The 18,722-nt window shown below is 45.1% G+C and overlaps 1 protein-coding gene across 2 annotated transcripts in view; it reads right to left on the minus strand.

Annotated features, from left to right (window-relative positions):
- The window catches only part of COL14A1 (collagen type XIV alpha 1 chain), a 189,613-nt gene that overhangs the window by 84,248 nt on the left and 86,643 nt on the right, over positions 1 to 18,722 (minus strand). For both annotated transcript variants that reach the window (XM_038744920.1, XM_038744919.1), the window contains exons 20-24: positions 14,353 to 14,482; positions 12,523 to 12,645; positions 10,910 to 11,059; positions 9,392 to 9,508; positions 2,346 to 2,492 (exon numbers count right to left, since the gene is read on the minus strand). In XM_038744920.1, coding sequence (XP_038600848.1) covers positions 2,346 to 2,492; positions 9,392 to 9,508; positions 10,910 to 11,059; positions 12,523 to 12,645; positions 14,353 to 14,482 — 667 coding nt within the window. The remainder of the gene's footprint in view (positions 1 to 2,345; positions 2,493 to 9,391; positions 9,509 to 10,909; positions 11,060 to 12,522; positions 12,646 to 14,352; positions 14,483 to 18,722) is intronic.

Here is an 18,722-nt window from a genome sequence, read left to right on the forward strand (position 1 = left end):
TCCTCATTAGCAGCAGTATTTACTAAGTTCTTACTTGGTTCCAGGCCCGCAGTCTGATGCAGTAAATGAATGGACACAAACTACCAAAGTACAATAGGAAGGAGACTAAGTGCATAGATGTAAATGATCAAAACTTGACTAAACAATAAAAGAGAAATAGACATACACACATACACACACACTCAAGTGTTAAAGTTTCTACATGGACTGGCATCACTAGAAATCAGGTGGTTAGCAGGAAAACAATGTGCGGAGAACAGAGGTTCGCTAATTCACAGAAAGCTGTGTTTATCTGGCACTTTTATGATCCATCATGGATATTTCTACTAAACCCCACTGATATACCCCAAACCAGGACAATCATGACCAACCGATCCTTTGTGGCGACAGGGTTAACAATGTTTCTTCAGGCCACCCCAGCTTGGGATATTTGTATAAACTCTCTAATTGGATTAGCCTTAGTTCTACTTCAGCTGTTTTTCATCAGTGAATTCTCTCTCTCCTCTCTCTCTCTCTCTCCCTCCCTTTCTTTCCTTCTTCCTTTCTTTCCCTCCCCTTCTCTTTATCTCTCTATCTCCCCACCTCCCCCTCCCTTCCTTCTCCCCCACAAAATCTAGCTTCAAGCTGTCTGTTCCTCAGGAGTGTTCTGCACATGCTCTCCCTGATGGCTTCATGAAGCACAAGGTTATTTCAAGTTCACAGGCCCTCTTGGAGCGTCCAGAGAGACTTAATATGGGCCACTGTTGGTCAACCGTACATTTAGTTTATTGGAATTGTTTTTTAACCCCAACAACTGCTCTATTCCATACTGAAACTAAGATACAGAAAGCAAGGTGGGTAGAGGAAACTTTGGGGGGCTTGATCAATCAATCAATCATATTTATTGAGCACTTACTGTGTGCAGAGCACTGTACTAAGTGCTTGGGAAGTATAAATTGGCAACATATAGAGACAGTCCCTACCCAACAGTGGGCTCACAGTCTAGAAGGGGGAGACAGAGAACAAAACCAAACATATTAACAGAATAAAATAAATAGAATAGATATGTACAAGTAAAATAAATAGAGTAATAAATATGTACAAACATAAACCTCAGACAATGCTGCATCCCAGCTAAAACTGAGACTCAATTGTTGAGGACAGACAAGCCCGGCACATTGCTACCAAGAAAAGAGTAGCTCTCTTAGACCAAAAGCTTTGTAAAGAATGAGAGACATGGAAGCAGAAAACAGCACCAGACACTGCAAACATTAAGCATGACAACACAAGAGACATCCTATTTGTGTTCAAATTTGGTAAATCTCTCATTGGCCTCTTTGCCACACACTCTCTCATGAGTGAATTTTATCATCAGTGGTTTGACTTTTAGAGTAGCAGAGTGGCTCAGTGGAAAGAGCCCGGGTTTTGGAGTCAGAGGTCATGGGTTCAAATGCCAGCTCCACCACTTGTCAGCCGTGTGACTTTGGGCAAGTCACAACTTCTCTGGGCCTCAGTTACCTCATCTGTAAAATGGGGATTAAGACTATGAGCCCCCCATAGGACAACCTGATCACCTTGTAACCTCCCGAGTGCTTGGAACAGTGCTTTGCACATAGTAAGCAGTTAATAAATGCCATTATTATTATTATTATTAAGGAGGACAGAATTATATATAAACTGGAATGATTTAACTAACTGGCATCTCCCTTTCCCTGGCAGACCAGGTAACGGAGACTTCAGCATATTTTGAAAAACAGCTGTGATCTTTAAATCAAGAAACAGGGAGTAAGAGGAGCTGTTTCCAGATACTGATCCCCTTCAGAAGCCTTTGAATAAAGGGCTTGGAGAAAAGTCTTATTGGGAACCGTTTCTAGAGTCAACTCAGAAAAGTCACACCATTTACGCTAGCAGCAATAACCAGGGTCAGAGAATGAGTTTGACTTGAGTCCAACAGAATTAGAAGCAGCCCCCACAACCCCACCCCTACTCCCCACCCCACGGCTCTGGTAAAGTGCCCTTGCTTTGAAGTCAAGTCCTGGTGAATAAGACTCTCCAACACATCCTGCAAAAGTTTTCTTATGGTCAACAGTCCCCTGAAAAAGCCATCGCACTGGGCCCTTTTTCCATCCTGAGGACCTGCGGTCTGTGCTGAAGCACTGCCCGAGAATGAGCAATGGATGCTAATGAGGACCAGAGGGGAGCTCCTTGTCAGAAGACAGTTCAGAGTGCTGGAACCCGATGGTTCTAGTCTCTCTAAATGAAATTGATGGATGAGCAGCAAAATAGGGTAACTAAAACAAAAGCAAACTATCCTCCCTTCCCCTCTCCTGTGCAAATGAGAGTCTGAGGGAACAAACTTTGCTTACGAGTTTTTTCCACCGTGCTGACACTGGGCCCCTCGATGTCCTGGAGCTGGGTATAAACACTGATTTTATATTCTGTATTGGGCTGAAGTTCAAAGAAGCAGTGCCTGGCCATGCCTCCACCCAAGGCCGTTTCTTGCTTTTGCCTGTCTGCAGGAAGACAAAACAGTTCCGATAATGATAAAGTTGATAGGTACTTTAAAAATTCGGTCAAAATCAACCCCCACCCACCACATGAAAGGCACCCGTTCCACTAGTTCACCAATTCCAGTTTTCCATTTCCCTCCGCAACTAGCAAAAATCCTAAACAATCCACTTCCAGGTTCTCCACCGCCTCTCCCCATCGTAACTGATAAATATCTGCTCTCTTCAGCTGCCTCTCCCCCAGCTTGTTCTCTTTGACCTTTTAAACTATTCCTTCTTCTTGATTCTCCCACTTCTGTGGACAGGACAGCATGTCCTGAAATTCCTTCTCCCCGCAAATCTAGCAGACCCCAGCTTTCCCAGTGTTCAAAACCGTCCTAAAATCACCCTTCCTCCACGAAGCCTCCAATTATCTCTAAACACCCCAAGTCATGTCAACCCATCAGGCATCTCTCACACTTTTGTATTTATTTATACTCATCCTTAATTTTTGCATTTAATCACTTATTCTGATTATTTATAAAAGTGTTTATGAGGGAATGGATCTGTTCTTTATGTTGTACTTTCCCAAGCACTTAGTGCAGTGCATTTGGGTGCTCAGTAAATAACACTGCTGCTGCTACTGGCAAGCTCGAAAGCAATAACCTGCAAATTCATCCATTCATTCAATCGTATTTATTGAGCACTTACCGTGTGCATCTTGAGAAGTATAAGTTGGCAAAGTATAGAGACAGTCCCTACCCAACAACGGGCTCACAGTCTAGAAAATGCTGCAGGGTCAAGTCAAACTTTTTGTGCCTCCGTTGTTCAAGTCCTGAAGGTGCTCCTGGTAACCGGACCTCCCCTCGGAAAGGTCGTTACCCAGGTTGGAGGGCTGGGGGGGAAGGATTCCCCCTGCCATCCTTGCTAAACTGCTTACATTCTCTACCCAGTATGCATGGAGCCTCACAGCAGAGATGGAGATTCAGGTGGCACTTGTTAAGTGCTTACTATGTGCCAGACACTGTACTAAGAACTGGGTCGGATAAAAGCAAATCAGGTTGGACCCCATTTCACAGATGAGGTAACTGAGGCCCAGAGAAGTGAAGCGACCTGCCCAAGGTCACACAGCAGATAAATCAGGATTAGAACCCATGAGCTTCTGACTCACAGGCTTGTGTTCTAGCCACTACACCAACTTGCTTCTTGAAGCAAGTGGATACCAGGGCAGAACCCTGTAAGTTTCTTCAGTGTGGCTCAGTGGAAAGAGACTGAGCTTGCCTGGGAGTCCGACATCATGAGTTCTAATCCCAACTCCGCCGCTTGTCAGCTGTGTGACTTTGGGCAAGTCACTTAACCTCTCTGTGCCTCAGCTGCCTCATCTGTAAAATGGGGATTAAGATTGTGAGCCTCACATGGGACAACCTGATCACCCTGTATCCCCCCAGGGCTTAGAACAGTGCTTTGCACACAGTAATCGCTTAAATACCATTATTATTATTATTATTATTATTATTATTACCCACCATCCTCTGCCATGCCAACCAGACAGGGTGTTTATCCCATCTGCCAGGGAAAAGCCTCTTTATTCTGAAGTATCCAAAAAACCAAGCATTCTTTGGCCCTCTTTCCCATTCCTGCTCAACTTCATTTCCGGCATCCGGCATTCCTGCTTCTTTATCATGAAGTATCCAGAAGACCAAGCATTCCTTGGCCGTTTCCCATTCCTGCTGAACTTTATTTCCGGCATCCAGCATTCCTGCTTCCAGCACTCTTTTAACACCACATCCTACTTCAGAAACCTGAGATAATATTGGAAGGAGACTGAGGGAGGGGAGAACTGGGAGCTGGCATCTTCTGGGATTTTCCTCCAATGGGAACTTATCTACAGGTTGCTTGTGCAAGGGTTTCTTAGTCCAGACCAAGCTCACCCCAATCCTGGAACGTGGGCCTGTGTGGGTTTGTCATGGTGTCACTTCGCCCATGGGGACAAGGATTACAACTGACCGAGTTTTTCAAAAGTTCCCGTCCCACTTATTTGACTCCACGGCTCTTGGGGAGGTTCCATCAGGAATCCTGACAAGTGGGTTGTCATGATGCAAAGACCTCATATCATTGGCAGGTACGCTAGGGAAAAATATGGATGGCAATCTTGGATGGTTAATAGAAGAGTTTTTAACCTTTTTCCATTTGGAAAAATTGTCCCTTTCCATCCTCCAAGATGGCTGCTCCGGGCCGGCGGACCTAAGCCCGAGTGGGACGCCTGCCCCTGACCCCAGATGTAATCGGCCCCTCTTTTCTCTCCTGCAGCTCCACATCTATGGCTACATCCTTTTGTTCTTCTTACAGGATGGCTGCTATTGGGCACCCCAAGGAGACAATGAGGGTGTCCCTCCCTAACCCTCCCAGATACTTGGGGTCTCCCCAGGGCTTCCAAGAGCATCTGTGAGGCCAGATGAGAGAAGTGGATCTCAGAGAGGCAATTTTCCTGGTCAGCTGGAACACTTCTGCCCTTGGAAAAAAAAAGTGAGCTGCACTGTGCTTAAAATGTATCTGAAACAAATGGAAGATTGGGAATTGGGACAGGAAGACACTCACAAAACAGATTCTGGATGCTGTCCAAGCCAAACAGTGAGGGATTACATAAACTAGTATGGTATCTGTGTTGCCTTTGGCTCATCTGATCCAGCCCTAATGATTCCGCCTTAAAGCACAAAGCATCTGAGTTGATTGACCTAAAACTAATTCCTCTTCTCCACATGACAGCAACCATGTGTCCAAGATGGGTGGGATTGGAGCTGTTTTATGGAAAGAAGAGGTTAGTTTCAGAACTCTGATGGAAGATTAAAACCTACCCAGTATTAAGGAGCTGGAAGCCCTCTCTTCAACACTCCCAATTCCCACAAAGGTCAACTTCCTGCCTCCAAGAGGTAAACATTTAATTGACCTAAGACAGATTGAGGGGTGGAGCAGGAAAAGGAGGCCTGATTGTATTACACTTGATATTTGCTCCTTTCTTTTCACCCCTCCCTCAGCCCCATAGCACTTATGTTGCATATCTGTGATTGATTTACTTATAATGATGTCTGTCTCCCACTCTAGACTGAAAGCTCATTCTGAGCAGAGACTGTGTCTACCAACTCTGCTATAGTGAACTCTCCCAAGTGCTTAGTACAATGCTCTGCATATGGTAACCACTCAATAAATGTGATTGATTGATTGACTGCTACTCTTTTTTATGATCTGAGATTTCTCAATCCCCTCAGGAGTTAGACTCTACTTCAATCCAAGTTCTTTCTTAGGTCTCATCAAACCCTCAGGGTCATTTATGCAGGTTTCCTCTTGTCCACATTTCTGTGGAAATGGAGGCTAGGTAATCAAGGTCTTATTCATTCATTCATTCGTTCAGCAGGACTTATTGAGTGCCAACTTGGTGCTGAATGCTTTTCTTAGTAATTTGAAGTCAGATTCAATCTCTCTTTTGGAAAGGCAGCTTTGGTATTGTTGATTGGACAACAGCAAACAAATTCTGGTTAGACTACAGCCTTCAATATTCCACTTTAATTATGGTATTGTTAAGCACTGGCTGTGTCAAGCACTGTTCTGAGCGCTGAAGTAGATACAAATTAATCAGGTCAGATGCACCTCCATTCATCCTTAGGTGGCTTTCCATCAGTGACTAGATGCTAAAGAATTTGGAGTTTGGTTTCAGTCTACATTGCCTGGATCCTTAATGTTACAAATCTGTAAACCCGAGTGTTCTTAGTCATCTGCCTTGCAGATAACTTGGAAAACACATCTGATGCAGAATTTTCTCCAAATTTCCACTTCAATGCAGAGTGGAGAGTCATTCGAGGCCACAGGAAATGGCCACAGAAAGCAGCTGGAGGTTAGTTTTCTTCTTAAGCATGAAAAAGTGATCATAGGGTGGGGAGACCCAATACACATATGCATGCATGCATACACACAATTTCTCAGTGCCTCAGTTACCTCATCTGTAAAATGGGGATTACAACTGTGAGCCCCATGTGGGACATGGACTGTGTCCAACCTAATTACCTTGTATCTACCCCAGTGCTTAGAACAGTGCCTGGCACATAGTAAGCACTTAAATACCATAAAAAAAAAAGGTTGGCCACAGTCCCTGTCCCATATGAAATGCAAAGTCTAAGCGTGAGGAAAGAAATGTTTACAAATGAAGAAGCTGAGGTACAGAGAAGTTAACTGACTTGCCCAAGGTCACACAGCAGACAAGTGGTGGAGTTGGAATTAGAACTAAGATCCCTTGATTCCTAGGCCTGCACTCTTTCTTGGTTTCTAATCCCAACTCGGTCATATGTCTGCAGTATGACCCTGGGTGAGTCACTTCACTTCTCTGGGCCTCAGTTCCCTCATCTGTAAAAAGGGGATAAGAGTGTGAGCCCCATGTGGGACAGGGACTGGGTCCAACTTGATTAACTTGGAGAAGCAGCGCGGCTCAGTGAAAGAGCACAGGCTTGGGAGTCCGAGGTCATGGGTTCTAATCCCAGGTCTGCCACCTGTTAGCTGTGTGACTTTAGGCAAGTCACTTAACTTCTCGGTGCCTCAGTTACCTCATCTGTAAAATGGGGATTAAGACTGTGAGCCCCACGTGGGACAACCTGATCACCTTGTATCCCCCGCTCCCCCCATGCTTAGAACAGTGCTTCATACATAGTAAGTGCTTAACAAATGCTATTATTATTATTATTATTATTATTATTATTTTCATTAGGTCAGGTTTCTTCCCAAGTGCACAAAGCAGTTTTAGTCTCAGGCTTTAAGAGGGGAGGTAAACAGCTGTTATCTTCATCTGTAAACAAAGTCACACATCCACCAGGTGCTCGTGTTAAGCAGACTACTTCTTATGGCTTTTCCATCAGTTTAAAATACCCATTTCCCTCCCTGGACTGTCTCATTTGCAAACAAGCTCCCAGCCGTTCATCAAGTTGACTGACAGTAGTGAGATCATTGGAGGCTGCCTAAATGAGATGCAGATCAACAGGGTGAAGAAATTATCTCCTAATAAACGTTAGCAGGGAACAAATTGAATCGTTCATTTGTTCATTCTCATCCAATTAAGCCATTCTTAGATCAGGCGCGCACATTTTCTGGCCATTCCAACCGCCAGTAGAAGGGGGAATTGTGACCTATCTCTTGCCAGCAGGGAGCTGCAGAAACAATCGATCCATCCACGGATGGTATTTATTGAGAGTTTACTGTGTGCAAGGCACTGAAATCGGTTGCCTTGGCTGCAGATCTCCAAGCCAAGGGCATCTGACCCAGCAGCTGCTGGGCACGTAAAAAAGCAAACTGCTACTGTACTTTCCATGCAACAGTTAACTGAATTTCAGTAGATCGCACCCACTGCAATGGCTACCTTAATTTAGCAAATCGTCTGTGACCATCAGAGCGTTACCTGGCACTGAAACTGCTTTTAAGTATGCCTTTGTAGGCCTGTTCCTCTTCATTTTACTGTTGAAATATGTAAGATATGGGTTTTTTAATCCCATCACAAAATTCACCAATCAAGCCTTTCTTTCTGTAGGAATCAGAATGAATCTCACTGGAGTCCAAAGATAAAGTATGCACGGATCAACAGTCGCCCCTGTGAACAGCATTCTGCCAGATTCTATCCTTCAGGGTACTTAGAGTGGGTTGATTACTTGAGTTTAAACATCCTACAGATCATCTTTTACGCAGTAATAAATCTGTACATTCCATTTTAAGCCGCTACCGGATCAAAGTCAACCCCTTTCCCACACCAACACACACAAACACAACACACACAAACACACATGTGCACACACACCCTCTCCTCCCACCCATTCATCACCAGTTGTTGCACCCTTCTCCCAAAAGGTTCACCTGGAATGAGGTCAGCGGGGATCTCTGGGAAAGGCAGAACAAGTAACATCCTTCCTGCTGTTGGCTGGGTTTGTCAAGAGCCTGACAAAAATCACATCCATACTTGGGAACCAAGTTCTCAACCCCGGGATGGAATGGCTGTAAGCCAACTACCCTTTCTGGAACCAACCTCTTAAAGTACAAGCAGCGTGGCCTAGTGGATTCATTCATTCAATCGTATTTATTGAGCGCTTACTATGCATGGAGCACTGTACTAAGCGCTTGGGAGAGTACAATACAACAGTCGATACATTCCCTGCCCACAGTAAGTTTACAGAATAGAGGGATAGTGAATAGAGCAGGAGCCTGGGAGTCAGAAGGACCTGAGTTCTAATCCCAGCTCTGCCACTTGTCTGCTGTGTAACCTTGGGAAAGTCTCAAGGTTCTTCTCTGTGCCTCAGTTGCCTCATCCGTAAAATGGGGATTAAGACTGTGAGCCCCATGCAGGACAGGGACTGGGTCTGACATGACAATCCTGTATCTACCCTGTCAGTACAGTGCTACTGGTACAGAGTAAGCCCTTAACAAGTACCATTTAAAAAAATAAATTAAAAAAAGCTCCAAATTTTGGCAGGAAGCCAAGCAACCCCAGACTTGTAGAAGAACCTCAAGAGAAGAGATAATACTACTAATAATAATAATAATGGCATTTGCTAAGCACTTACTATGTATGAAGCACTGTTCTAAGCACTGGGGTCGGGGGGGGAGGTACAAGGTGATCAGGTTGTCCCACGTGGGGCTCACAGTCTTAATCCCCATTTTACAGATGAGGTAACTGAGGCTCAGAGAAGTGAAATGACTTGCCCAAGGTCACACAGCAGACATGTGGCGGAGCCGGAATTAGAATCCATGACCCCTGACTCCCAAGCCCGGGCTCTTTCCATTGAGCCGTGCTGCTTCTCTAAAGCAGCTTCAGGATCTTCTTAGCTGTAACTTTTCCTCCTCAGGACACAGGCAAACAGAGGACAGAGCACCGAGCCACAAGCTAAGCAAGATCTTACCCTGGAGAGATTCAATTGCCACCCTGTAAGCTGTAGCGTGGTTGTGAAGCTTCCATTGGGCACATAGGCTGGTGGCTTGGGCCTGGTAAGTATCAAGATCAGTCACTCCCAAGGGCCCTGCAAGGAACAACAATAATAACAATAATATAATAATAATAACAATGAACACAGAGTAGTCACACCTTCTTCACCCCTTTGGAAATAAAGTCAAGATATTCACTTGAGCGATGAAAATTTAGCAGGCACTCTTGGGAGCTTAATTGATACTATTTGAATGTGGGCAGGGAATGGGTCTGTTATACTGCTACGTCATACTCTCCCAAGAGTTTAGTACAATGTCCTGCACACAGTAAGTGCTCTATAAGTATGATAGTTCGGTTGATTAATTCTTAGATGAATCCTGTTGAATTAGAGTCATGAAGGCTTGCATGATTTTTCAAAGTTAAAATAAGGCTCTCTCCAGAAGGAAACCATCATCATTATCATCATCAGTATTTACGGAACACTGACAGTGACACTTTTCTGGATGGCTAATGCACGCAGTGCAATGAAATGGGCAACTGCTGTGTGCACAGTGCTGTACTGGACGTTTGGGAGTGCTCAATAAAAGTACAGATCAGCATCTCTATCCTAGGAAAGCTTAATGGGGAAAATCAGGCAGGCACAAATGTGTATATTTTCACACAGTAGGACCAGAAGGAAATACACATAGGACTATTTTGATTATATAGTAAGACATTAATTTATTCAGCTATTTCACTCTGATATATTTATACTATTTTCTTCATTAGCCTTACTTTTCCTACCCCTTTTACTGTCCAATAATCATTTTCACCTGTCTCCTTATTGAATAGTCATCGCCTTGAGGGTAGGAAATATGTGCCTAGCTACTGTTTCATTCTCCACAGGACTCGGTGCAGATGCCCAGTACAGAAATTGATTGAGGAAAAATAAAAGTTAAAAAAATGCATAGATAATGAAAATACACATGAGGGCTGAGGGAGGCTGATCTATTGACATGACAGGAGAAGTTGAGATTAATCAGGGAATTCTTCCTGGAGGAGGTAGAGTTTCAGAAGGCCTTGAAGCTGGAGATAGGGGTAGTCTAGTGCATATGAGTGGGGGAGAAAGTTTCAGGCAGCAGGGGAAGCATGCTTGCAATGGGATGGAGACGGGTGAAAAGGAAAATGGTGAGCTGGAGGAAGGCAGGGGAAGCCGTGGAATGAAGTAGCCTCCTACCACTCCCAATGCCTGTGAACTATTCCATCTCAGCCCCGATATGCCAAGAAATAAAAAAACTACCATCCTGAATTACAAAAACATGCTCCTTTCCAGCACGTACAACCATGAAGGTTAAAACTGAGGCAAAGGAAAGGCCACTTGAGAAAAAATGATTCATCAGCTAATTTAGCAAAGGGGAAGACTCTTGGGAGGAGAGAAGTGGGGAGTGGGGAAGAGGTGGGTGGGGTTTGGGAATGGTGCATTTTTAGATTTCAGTCAGCAACTCTGCACACTTACAAGTCTGGGCCACACCAGTCAGAGCATCGCTGAAGTCAGGGGAGTACGAGGCAAATACTTGGACGTTGTATTCTGTCCCGATGGCCAGGTTTTGGAGAAGAATGGTGTGAACGTAATCTCTCACAAAAATTTCAAGTGCTGGGTCAGTACCTGAATGGGAGAGAAGGAAGGAGGTAGAGGTTTTTAGTTACAAAGACATTGGCAAATAATTAAATTCATAGAACACCAATGACCATCATCCCCTTTCCTATCTCCTTGCAGAATTTACATGTTCAAGAAAGAGAGGATTGGTTCACAGCCTGGGAGACTTTGCTCCTGTCTCAACCAAATTCTGCAGGTCTGTTCCCTCTGACCTCTTCGATGAAGCCAAAATCTCAAACATGGACGTCAAGAGAAAGGCCACATCTCCTATCTAGCCAAAAATGACAGAAGAGAGACCTGCCTAGCCATGACTGACTCGCCAGATCTTGCAAAGACTTGCGGCATAGTTGCAGCTCAGGTGATTGGAGTGGGACACTGGGTGGGTTAGGTGCAGTAAGAGTGGAAATTGATTCTGCACTAAATTGCGGCCAGGATCTAGGTGCGATCTTTCTCAACTAAACAAAAACAATAGGGAACAAAGTGCGGTGCAGACTGCTGTCTCCTGGAGAGAGGATTTAATGAGATCTAGGAATTGCTCTTGGGCTGTCCTATCTCCATGGCATGGGAACCCTGTGGCCACCACAGAATCGTGTCGAGAGGTCAATAGGTTTTCTTTGCCCAGGAGCAACATGCAGTGGAGGTCTTTGCCAGGCAAGAAAAGTGGTTGCCTAGTCCAAGATGGAGGAGAAGAGATAAATGTACTTATCTGCTGTGGGATATTGGATAAGTCATTTCACTTCTCTATGCCTTACTTATCTCTTCAGTAAAACGGGGATTAAGACTGAGGGCCCCATGTTCAGGGCCTTTTGGCCAACAGGACCATTAAAAAAAAAAATCTTCCACCTCTGCTCTCTCTTGGGACAGTAGATAGCAGACAGGGTATCATCATCATCATCAATAGCATTTATTGAGCGCTTACTATGTGCAGAGCACTGTACTAAGCACTTGGGAAGTACAAATTGGCAACATATAGAGACAGTCCCTACCCAACAGTGGGCTCACAGTCTAAAAGGGTATGCTTTTGTATCCCAGTGTGGCAGTGAACACAGCATCGATCAGAGAACTTGTTCTGCCAACAGCACGGTACTTGCACTGCCAACAATTTGGAGCAGGGAAAGTGAATCCTGTGAGGCTCTGAACCCTCTACAATGGCTCAGATCCTGATTCCCATAAACCCAGGACTGCAGATATCTACCAGGCAGCAGTGAGAATTGGTGTGTCAAGGGTCACTGGGAAAGGAATCTGGGAGAAGTTCCTAGAACCTTCTGCATACCCTAAAAACTCAGAGTCGAAGCACAGAAATTTAGTCTAATGCTCAGGGGAATGGAGAAGAACTAAACCAGTTCCAAATGCTTATACAACCCTAGATAATCACACAAACTACTCCAAGTACACAAGCAATGTACAGGTAAATGGGATAGTCTTCAAAAAAAAAAGGGCCTATGAGAAGGGACTCGCAAATATTTTCTTACTGTTTGTAGGTTTGTAGACAACTTTGTAGCCCGTTGTCGGTGTTGGCGGAGGGTCCCAGGTGACGCGAAAACGGTTGTACCATTCTTCCAAGATTTGTAAATTTCTGGGAGCAAAGAGTGACACTGGAAAGAAATTTGAAAGCACAATTGTAATAAGACTTTCGTAGCCACTTCTGGAATAGGCAGCATCAAAGGCGCTCCTTAATTCACCCACCTTCAGCCCCACAGCACTTACGTACACATCTGTAATTGATTTTAATGTCTGTCTCACCTTCTAGATTGTAAGCTTGTTACAGGTGGGGAACATATCTGGTAATTCTGCTGAACTGTACTCTTCCAAGCACTTTGTCTAGTGCTTGGCGCATAGTAAGTACTCAAAATGATTCACTATATGTGATATGTAGATGTACTCCATAATACAGCCATGATGTGTTTCTTAAAAACTGGGGTGAATCTTAAATGGCTATACCATGGGGTACGCTTTCCCATAGATTTACAGATCATTTATTAAGTTCTTTTCTGTACCAGCCCAAGGAGATGACCACACCCTACAGGTTAGGAGCGATAACACTATAAATGTCTCAGCACCTGGCTTATTACCCTCTCTTGTTCCCAGAGTATTTTAATGATAATAATAATTATTATGGTATTTGTTAAATGCTTACTATGTGCCAAACACTGTTCTAAGTGCTGGGGTTGATACAAGGCAATCAGATTGTCCCACGTGGGGCTCACAGTCTTAATCCCCATTTTACAGATGAGGTAACTGAGGCCCAGAGAAGTTAAGTGGCTTGCCCAAGGCCACACAGCAGACAGTTGGTGGAGCCGGGATTAGAATTTATGTCCTCTGGCTCCCAAGCCCGTGCTCTTTCCACTAAGTCATGCTGCTTCTCTACTTCTCTACTCTGCTTTTCTGCTTCCTTGTACCCCAAACTCAGCTCCCACTCCTCACCCCCATTTCCCCATCTCCAATCTCCAAAATTAGAAATACCAAAATTAGAGCAGTCTTATTGAATATATATGTGCGTGTGTAGATTTATGACTATACATTAATCAATTAATTAAGGTACTTGTTAAGCGCTTACTATGTGCCAAGCACTGTTCCGAGTCCTGGAGCAGATACAAATTAATCAGGTTGAACACAGTCCCCGTCCTAGACTGGGCTCACACTTTCTAATAGGCCACTCTGTCTCTGTGGAAGCTCATTCTGACTCTGGCTTCCAGGTTATTTGTTTTGGCACAAGCCAGGCAGCTGGTTCAGGGCTCCTTCAGCCCCATGGCCCATTCATTGATCAATCAATCAATCAGTTGTATATATTGAGTACTTACTGGATGCGGAGCACTGGACTAAGCACTTGGGAGAGTACAATGCAACAGAATTTGTAGACACAGTCTCTGCCCATAAGGAGCTTACAGGCTGGAGAGGGAGACCAAAATTAATATAAATATATGTTACGATTACAGGTGTATAAATTCTGTGGGGCTGAAGGTGGGGAGAACATCAAGTGCTTACAGGATACAAATCCAAGTGCCGGGGGATGCAGAAAGGAAAGGGAGTAACAACTGGTCTAAATTGAACATAACCTGCTTTTCTTTTCTATTCTCTGTGATTGGGTTTCCAACGTAATACATAAAGGCTGTTATCAGATGCTTAAATTATTTAGCCTACTGATTTGGAGGGAAGTAGGAGGAGTCAGGGATGTGAGAAAGAGGTGAATAGGTGAGCAGAGGTCAGGCATCAGGGCCTAGCTGTATATCATCACAAGCAGTATTTCACATGCTTCTACAAATTAGTCTGCTGCTACTCACAGACAAATGGTTGGAACTTACAAGTTTTTCCAGGGGCGGAAACACTGACTCCCTCTCCATCTGAATAAACTGGAGTCACAGTGACTTTATATTCCATATCTGAGAGCAGAGACTGGAGGAGGAGAGTGTTCTGGCTTCCAGGCACCATTACCTAGATGATTAGAAAATTAAAATCCAATAATATTTATAAGCCTCGATATCCCTTCTATTCGATTCAGCTCATATTTAATGCCCGAGGCCCTGGATGCTTTGTCACAATTAAAAACACATATCTGTGTGTGCATGCGTAGGCGCATTAAATGGGAGTGGTTGAGTGAAAAGAGGAAAAGATACAACATATCCTGTCCCCAGAGTGCATGCATATGCCCCACTTTTATTTAAAATTAATTACCCAGAAGTTTTAAATTTTAGGCTCTTTCATGATACTCCCCATGGAGTAATATCCCTCTCTCTACCAACCATCTGCAAATGATCTAAGACTTGTAATAATATTTTTGCCCCCAAGCCCACAAGCTTATGAAACGTGGAGAATCTCATTCATAATGAAGTCCTGCATCCTCAGAACACAAAAGCAGCGTTCCCTCGAAAGCCCAGTCTTCCATTCCCACTCTCAAGCCACAATTCCCACTGAAACAATGCTGAAAATGAGAGGGGAGAATCCCAAAGACCAGAACCAGACAAGAGGTAGAGAGTTACATACGTTGTGCGTGTGCTCTGATGAGGACTCAAAGTGGAAAGGTAGCCCTAGCCGGTATCAGGGAGCCTGCAGCACCTCTCCCAATCCATTCATTCAATCAGTTGTATTTATTGAGCACTTAATGTGTGCAGAGCGCTGTACTAAGTGCTTGGGAAAATACAATATAACAGACACATTCCCCTCCTACAGTGAGGTTACAGTCTAGAGGGTGGAGACAGTTAATATTCTCCATCGCTTACTCCACAACAGAGTGTGTTTTCAGGGTACGACCCCCTACAAACTCTTGGGTTAACCAACCCAACACCAAGGCTTCTGAACCAGAGTGGCAGAGGACAGACCTCAAAGTGTAAAACCAGAAAACAAAACGGCTCACCGGCCGTTGTTGGGAGGGATTGTCCGACGTTGACTAGAAGGGGTTAAGGAAGCCGGCAGAATGCAACAGCTGCAGCTGCTCTGCAATAGAGGGCTGGGGGCAAAGCCAGGAGTCCCAAAGGGAGGATTTGGTGGAGTGGCATCTGGGCCAATAAATCAAGGACCAAACCCCGGCCAGCCTCTAGTTGAACCCTGGAGTTGCTTGGTCATCTTTAAGTCCCAAGGGCTACGAGACATTTTTGGGAGCTGACCATTGAGAGGTCAACTCGGGTGATCATCATCATCATCATCAATCATATTTATTGAGCGCTTACTATGTGCAGAGCACTGTACTAAGCGCTTGGGAAGTACGAATTGGTAACATATGGAGACAGTCCCTACCCAACAGTGGGCTCACAGTCTAAAAGGGGGGAGACAGAGAACAAAACCAAACATACTAACAAAATAAAATAAATAGAATAGATATGTACAAGTAAAATAGAGTAATAAATATGTACAAACATATATACATATATACAGGGGCTGTGGGGAAGGGAAGGAGGTAAGATGGGGGGGATGGAGAGGGGGACGAGGGGGAGAGGAAGGAAGGGGCTCAGTCTGGGAAGGCCTCCTGGAGGAGGTGAGCTCTCAGCAGGGCCTTGAAAGGAGGAAGAGAGCTAGCTTGGGGGATGGGCAGAGGGAGGGCATTCCAGGCCCGGGGGATGACGTGGGCCAGGGGTCGATGGCGGGACAGGTGAGAAGGAGGCACGGTGAGGAGATTAGCGGCAGAGGAATGGAGGGTGCGGGCTGGGCTGTAGAAGGAGAGAAGGGAGGTGAGGTAGGAGGGGGCGAGGTGATGGACAGCCTTGAAGCCCAGGGTGAGGAGTTTCTGCCTGATGTGCAGATTGATTGGTAGCCACTGGAGATTTTTGAGGAGGGGAGTAATATGCCCAGAGCGTTTCTGGACAAAGATAATCCGGGCAGCAGCATGAAATATGGATTGAAGTGGAGAGAGACACGAGGATGGAAGATCAGAGAGAAGGCTGATGCAGTAGTCCAGACGGGATAGGATGAGACGATGTGGGTGATGTGGATGGAGGGTTTTGTGAAGTGCCCGGGTGGAATCGTTACCTGGCCATATTTATTCAATTGTATTTATTGAGCGCTTACTATGTGCAGAGTACTGTATTAAGCACTTGGGAAAGGTGCAGCCCAAGCTAGAATTTCTGAGAAAGACAGGGTGGAGGCAGCTGGGGAATAATAATAATAATAATAATGGCATTTATTAAGCACTTACTATGTGCAGAGCACTGTTCTAAGTGCTGGGGAAGTTACAAGGTGAGCAGGTTGTCCCACAGAGGGCTCACAATCTTAATCCCCATTTTACAGATGAGGTAACTGAGGCCCAGAGAAGTGAAGTGACTTGCCCAAAGTCACACAGCTGACAATTGGTGGATCCGGAATTTGAACCCATGACCTCTGACATCAAAACCCGTGCTCTTTCCACTGAGCCATGCTGCTTCTCTGGGGAAGAAAATGGGTGTGGGTCATCGTGGCTGGGTTGGAACATCTGGGTAACCAGGGTGGACAAGAAGGACCTTGGTGCCCCTAGCTTTCTCTCTAACTCCCATCCCGCCCAAATCTATATTTCCAAAAGAAACAAGGGCAGCTGTCCAGGTCACTGTTCTTGCAAACCATGGTTAAAGGGAGGACCAGTACTTTACTAGCTCCCAAAAGGAGGCTAGAGGACTGCAGTTGGGAGCCTCCATGTCAGTGGTGCTGCAATGAGCCAACAGGAGCCCAGACTAGCTTCACCTCTCCCCCTCTGGCTGGGCTTCACTCATTCATTCATTCAATCGTATTTATTGAGCACTTACTGTGTGCAGAGCACTGTACTAAGTGCATGGAAAGTACAACTGAGCAACAAAGACAATCCCTACCCAACAACAGGCTCACAGCCTGGAAGGGGGGAGACAGACATCAAAACAAGTAAATAGGCATAAATACCATCAATATAAATAAATAGAATTATAGACATATATGTTGCTGACTTGTACTTCCTAAGTGCTTAGAACAGTGCTCTGCAAATAGTAAGCGCTCAATAAATATGATTGAATGAATGAATGTACACACATCATTAATAAAATAAATAGAATAATAAATATGCACATATATACACAAGTGCTGTGGGGCGGGGGGTAGAGCAGAGGGAGGGAGTTGGGGTGATGGGAAAAGGAAAAGAGGAAAAGGGACGGGGGGGATGGGGAGGAGAAGAGGAAAAAGGGGGCTTAGTCTGGGAAGGCCTCCTGGAGAAGGTGTACTTTCAGTAGGGCTTTGAAGGGGGGAAGTGTGCTAGTTTGGCGGCTATGCGGAGGGAGGGTGTTCCAGGCCAGAGGTAGGACGTGGGCCAGGGGTCGACAGCGGGACAGGTGAGAACGAGGCCCAGTGAGGAGGTTAGTGGCAGAAGAGCGGAGTGTGTGTGCTGGGCTGCTCACCTCCTCCAGGAGGTCTTCCCAGACTGAGCCCCCTTTTTCCTCTCCTCCTCTCCATCCCCCCACCCTACCTCCTTCCCCTCCCCACAGCACCTGTATATATGTTTGTATAGATTTATTAGTCTATTTTACTTGTACATATTTACTATTCTATTTATTTTATTTTGTTAATATATTTTGTTTTGTTGTCTGTCTCCCCCTTCTAGACTGTGAGCCTGTTGTTGGGTAGGGACCGTCTCTATATGTTGCCAACTTGTACTTCCCAAGTGCTTAGTACAGTGCTCTGCACACAATAAGTGCTCAATAAATACGACTGAATGAATGAGAGAAGGGAGGTGAGGTAGGAGGGGGCAAGGTGATCAAGAGCTTTGAAGCCAATAGTGAGGAGTTTTTGCTTGCTATGAAGGTTGACAGACAACCACTGGAGATTTTGGGGGAGGGAGGTGGCATGCCCAGAGCGTTTCTGTAGAAAGATAATCCATGAGCGTCAAGCCCCTCCACTCTCCCCCTCACAGGAGTACTGGGAGGACTGCAAGGACCTTGGTCAGCCAGGTTTGTTTACCTGAAATGTAGACAAGTCTGAGGACCGTCTATCTCACCGCCGACCTCTCGCCCACATCCTGCCCCTGGCTTGGAATGTCCTCCCTCCTCATATCCGCAGAAAATTATTCTCCCCCACTTCAAAGCGTTATTGAAGGTACATCTCCTTCAAGAGGCCTTCCCTGACTAAGCCCTCCTTTCGTCTTCTCCAATTCCCTTCTGCATCACTCTGACTTCCTCCCTTCATTCACCACCACTGCCCTCCCACAGCCCTTTTGCACATATTCAAAATTTATTTTTATTAATGTCTG

This window comes from Tachyglossus aculeatus, chromosome 4 (genome assembly GCF_015852505.1).
Source record: "Tachyglossus aculeatus isolate mTacAcu1 chromosome 4, mTacAcu1.pri, whole genome shotgun sequence".
Taxonomy (NCBI): Eukaryota; Metazoa; Chordata; class Mammalia; order Monotremata; family Tachyglossidae; genus Tachyglossus; species Tachyglossus aculeatus.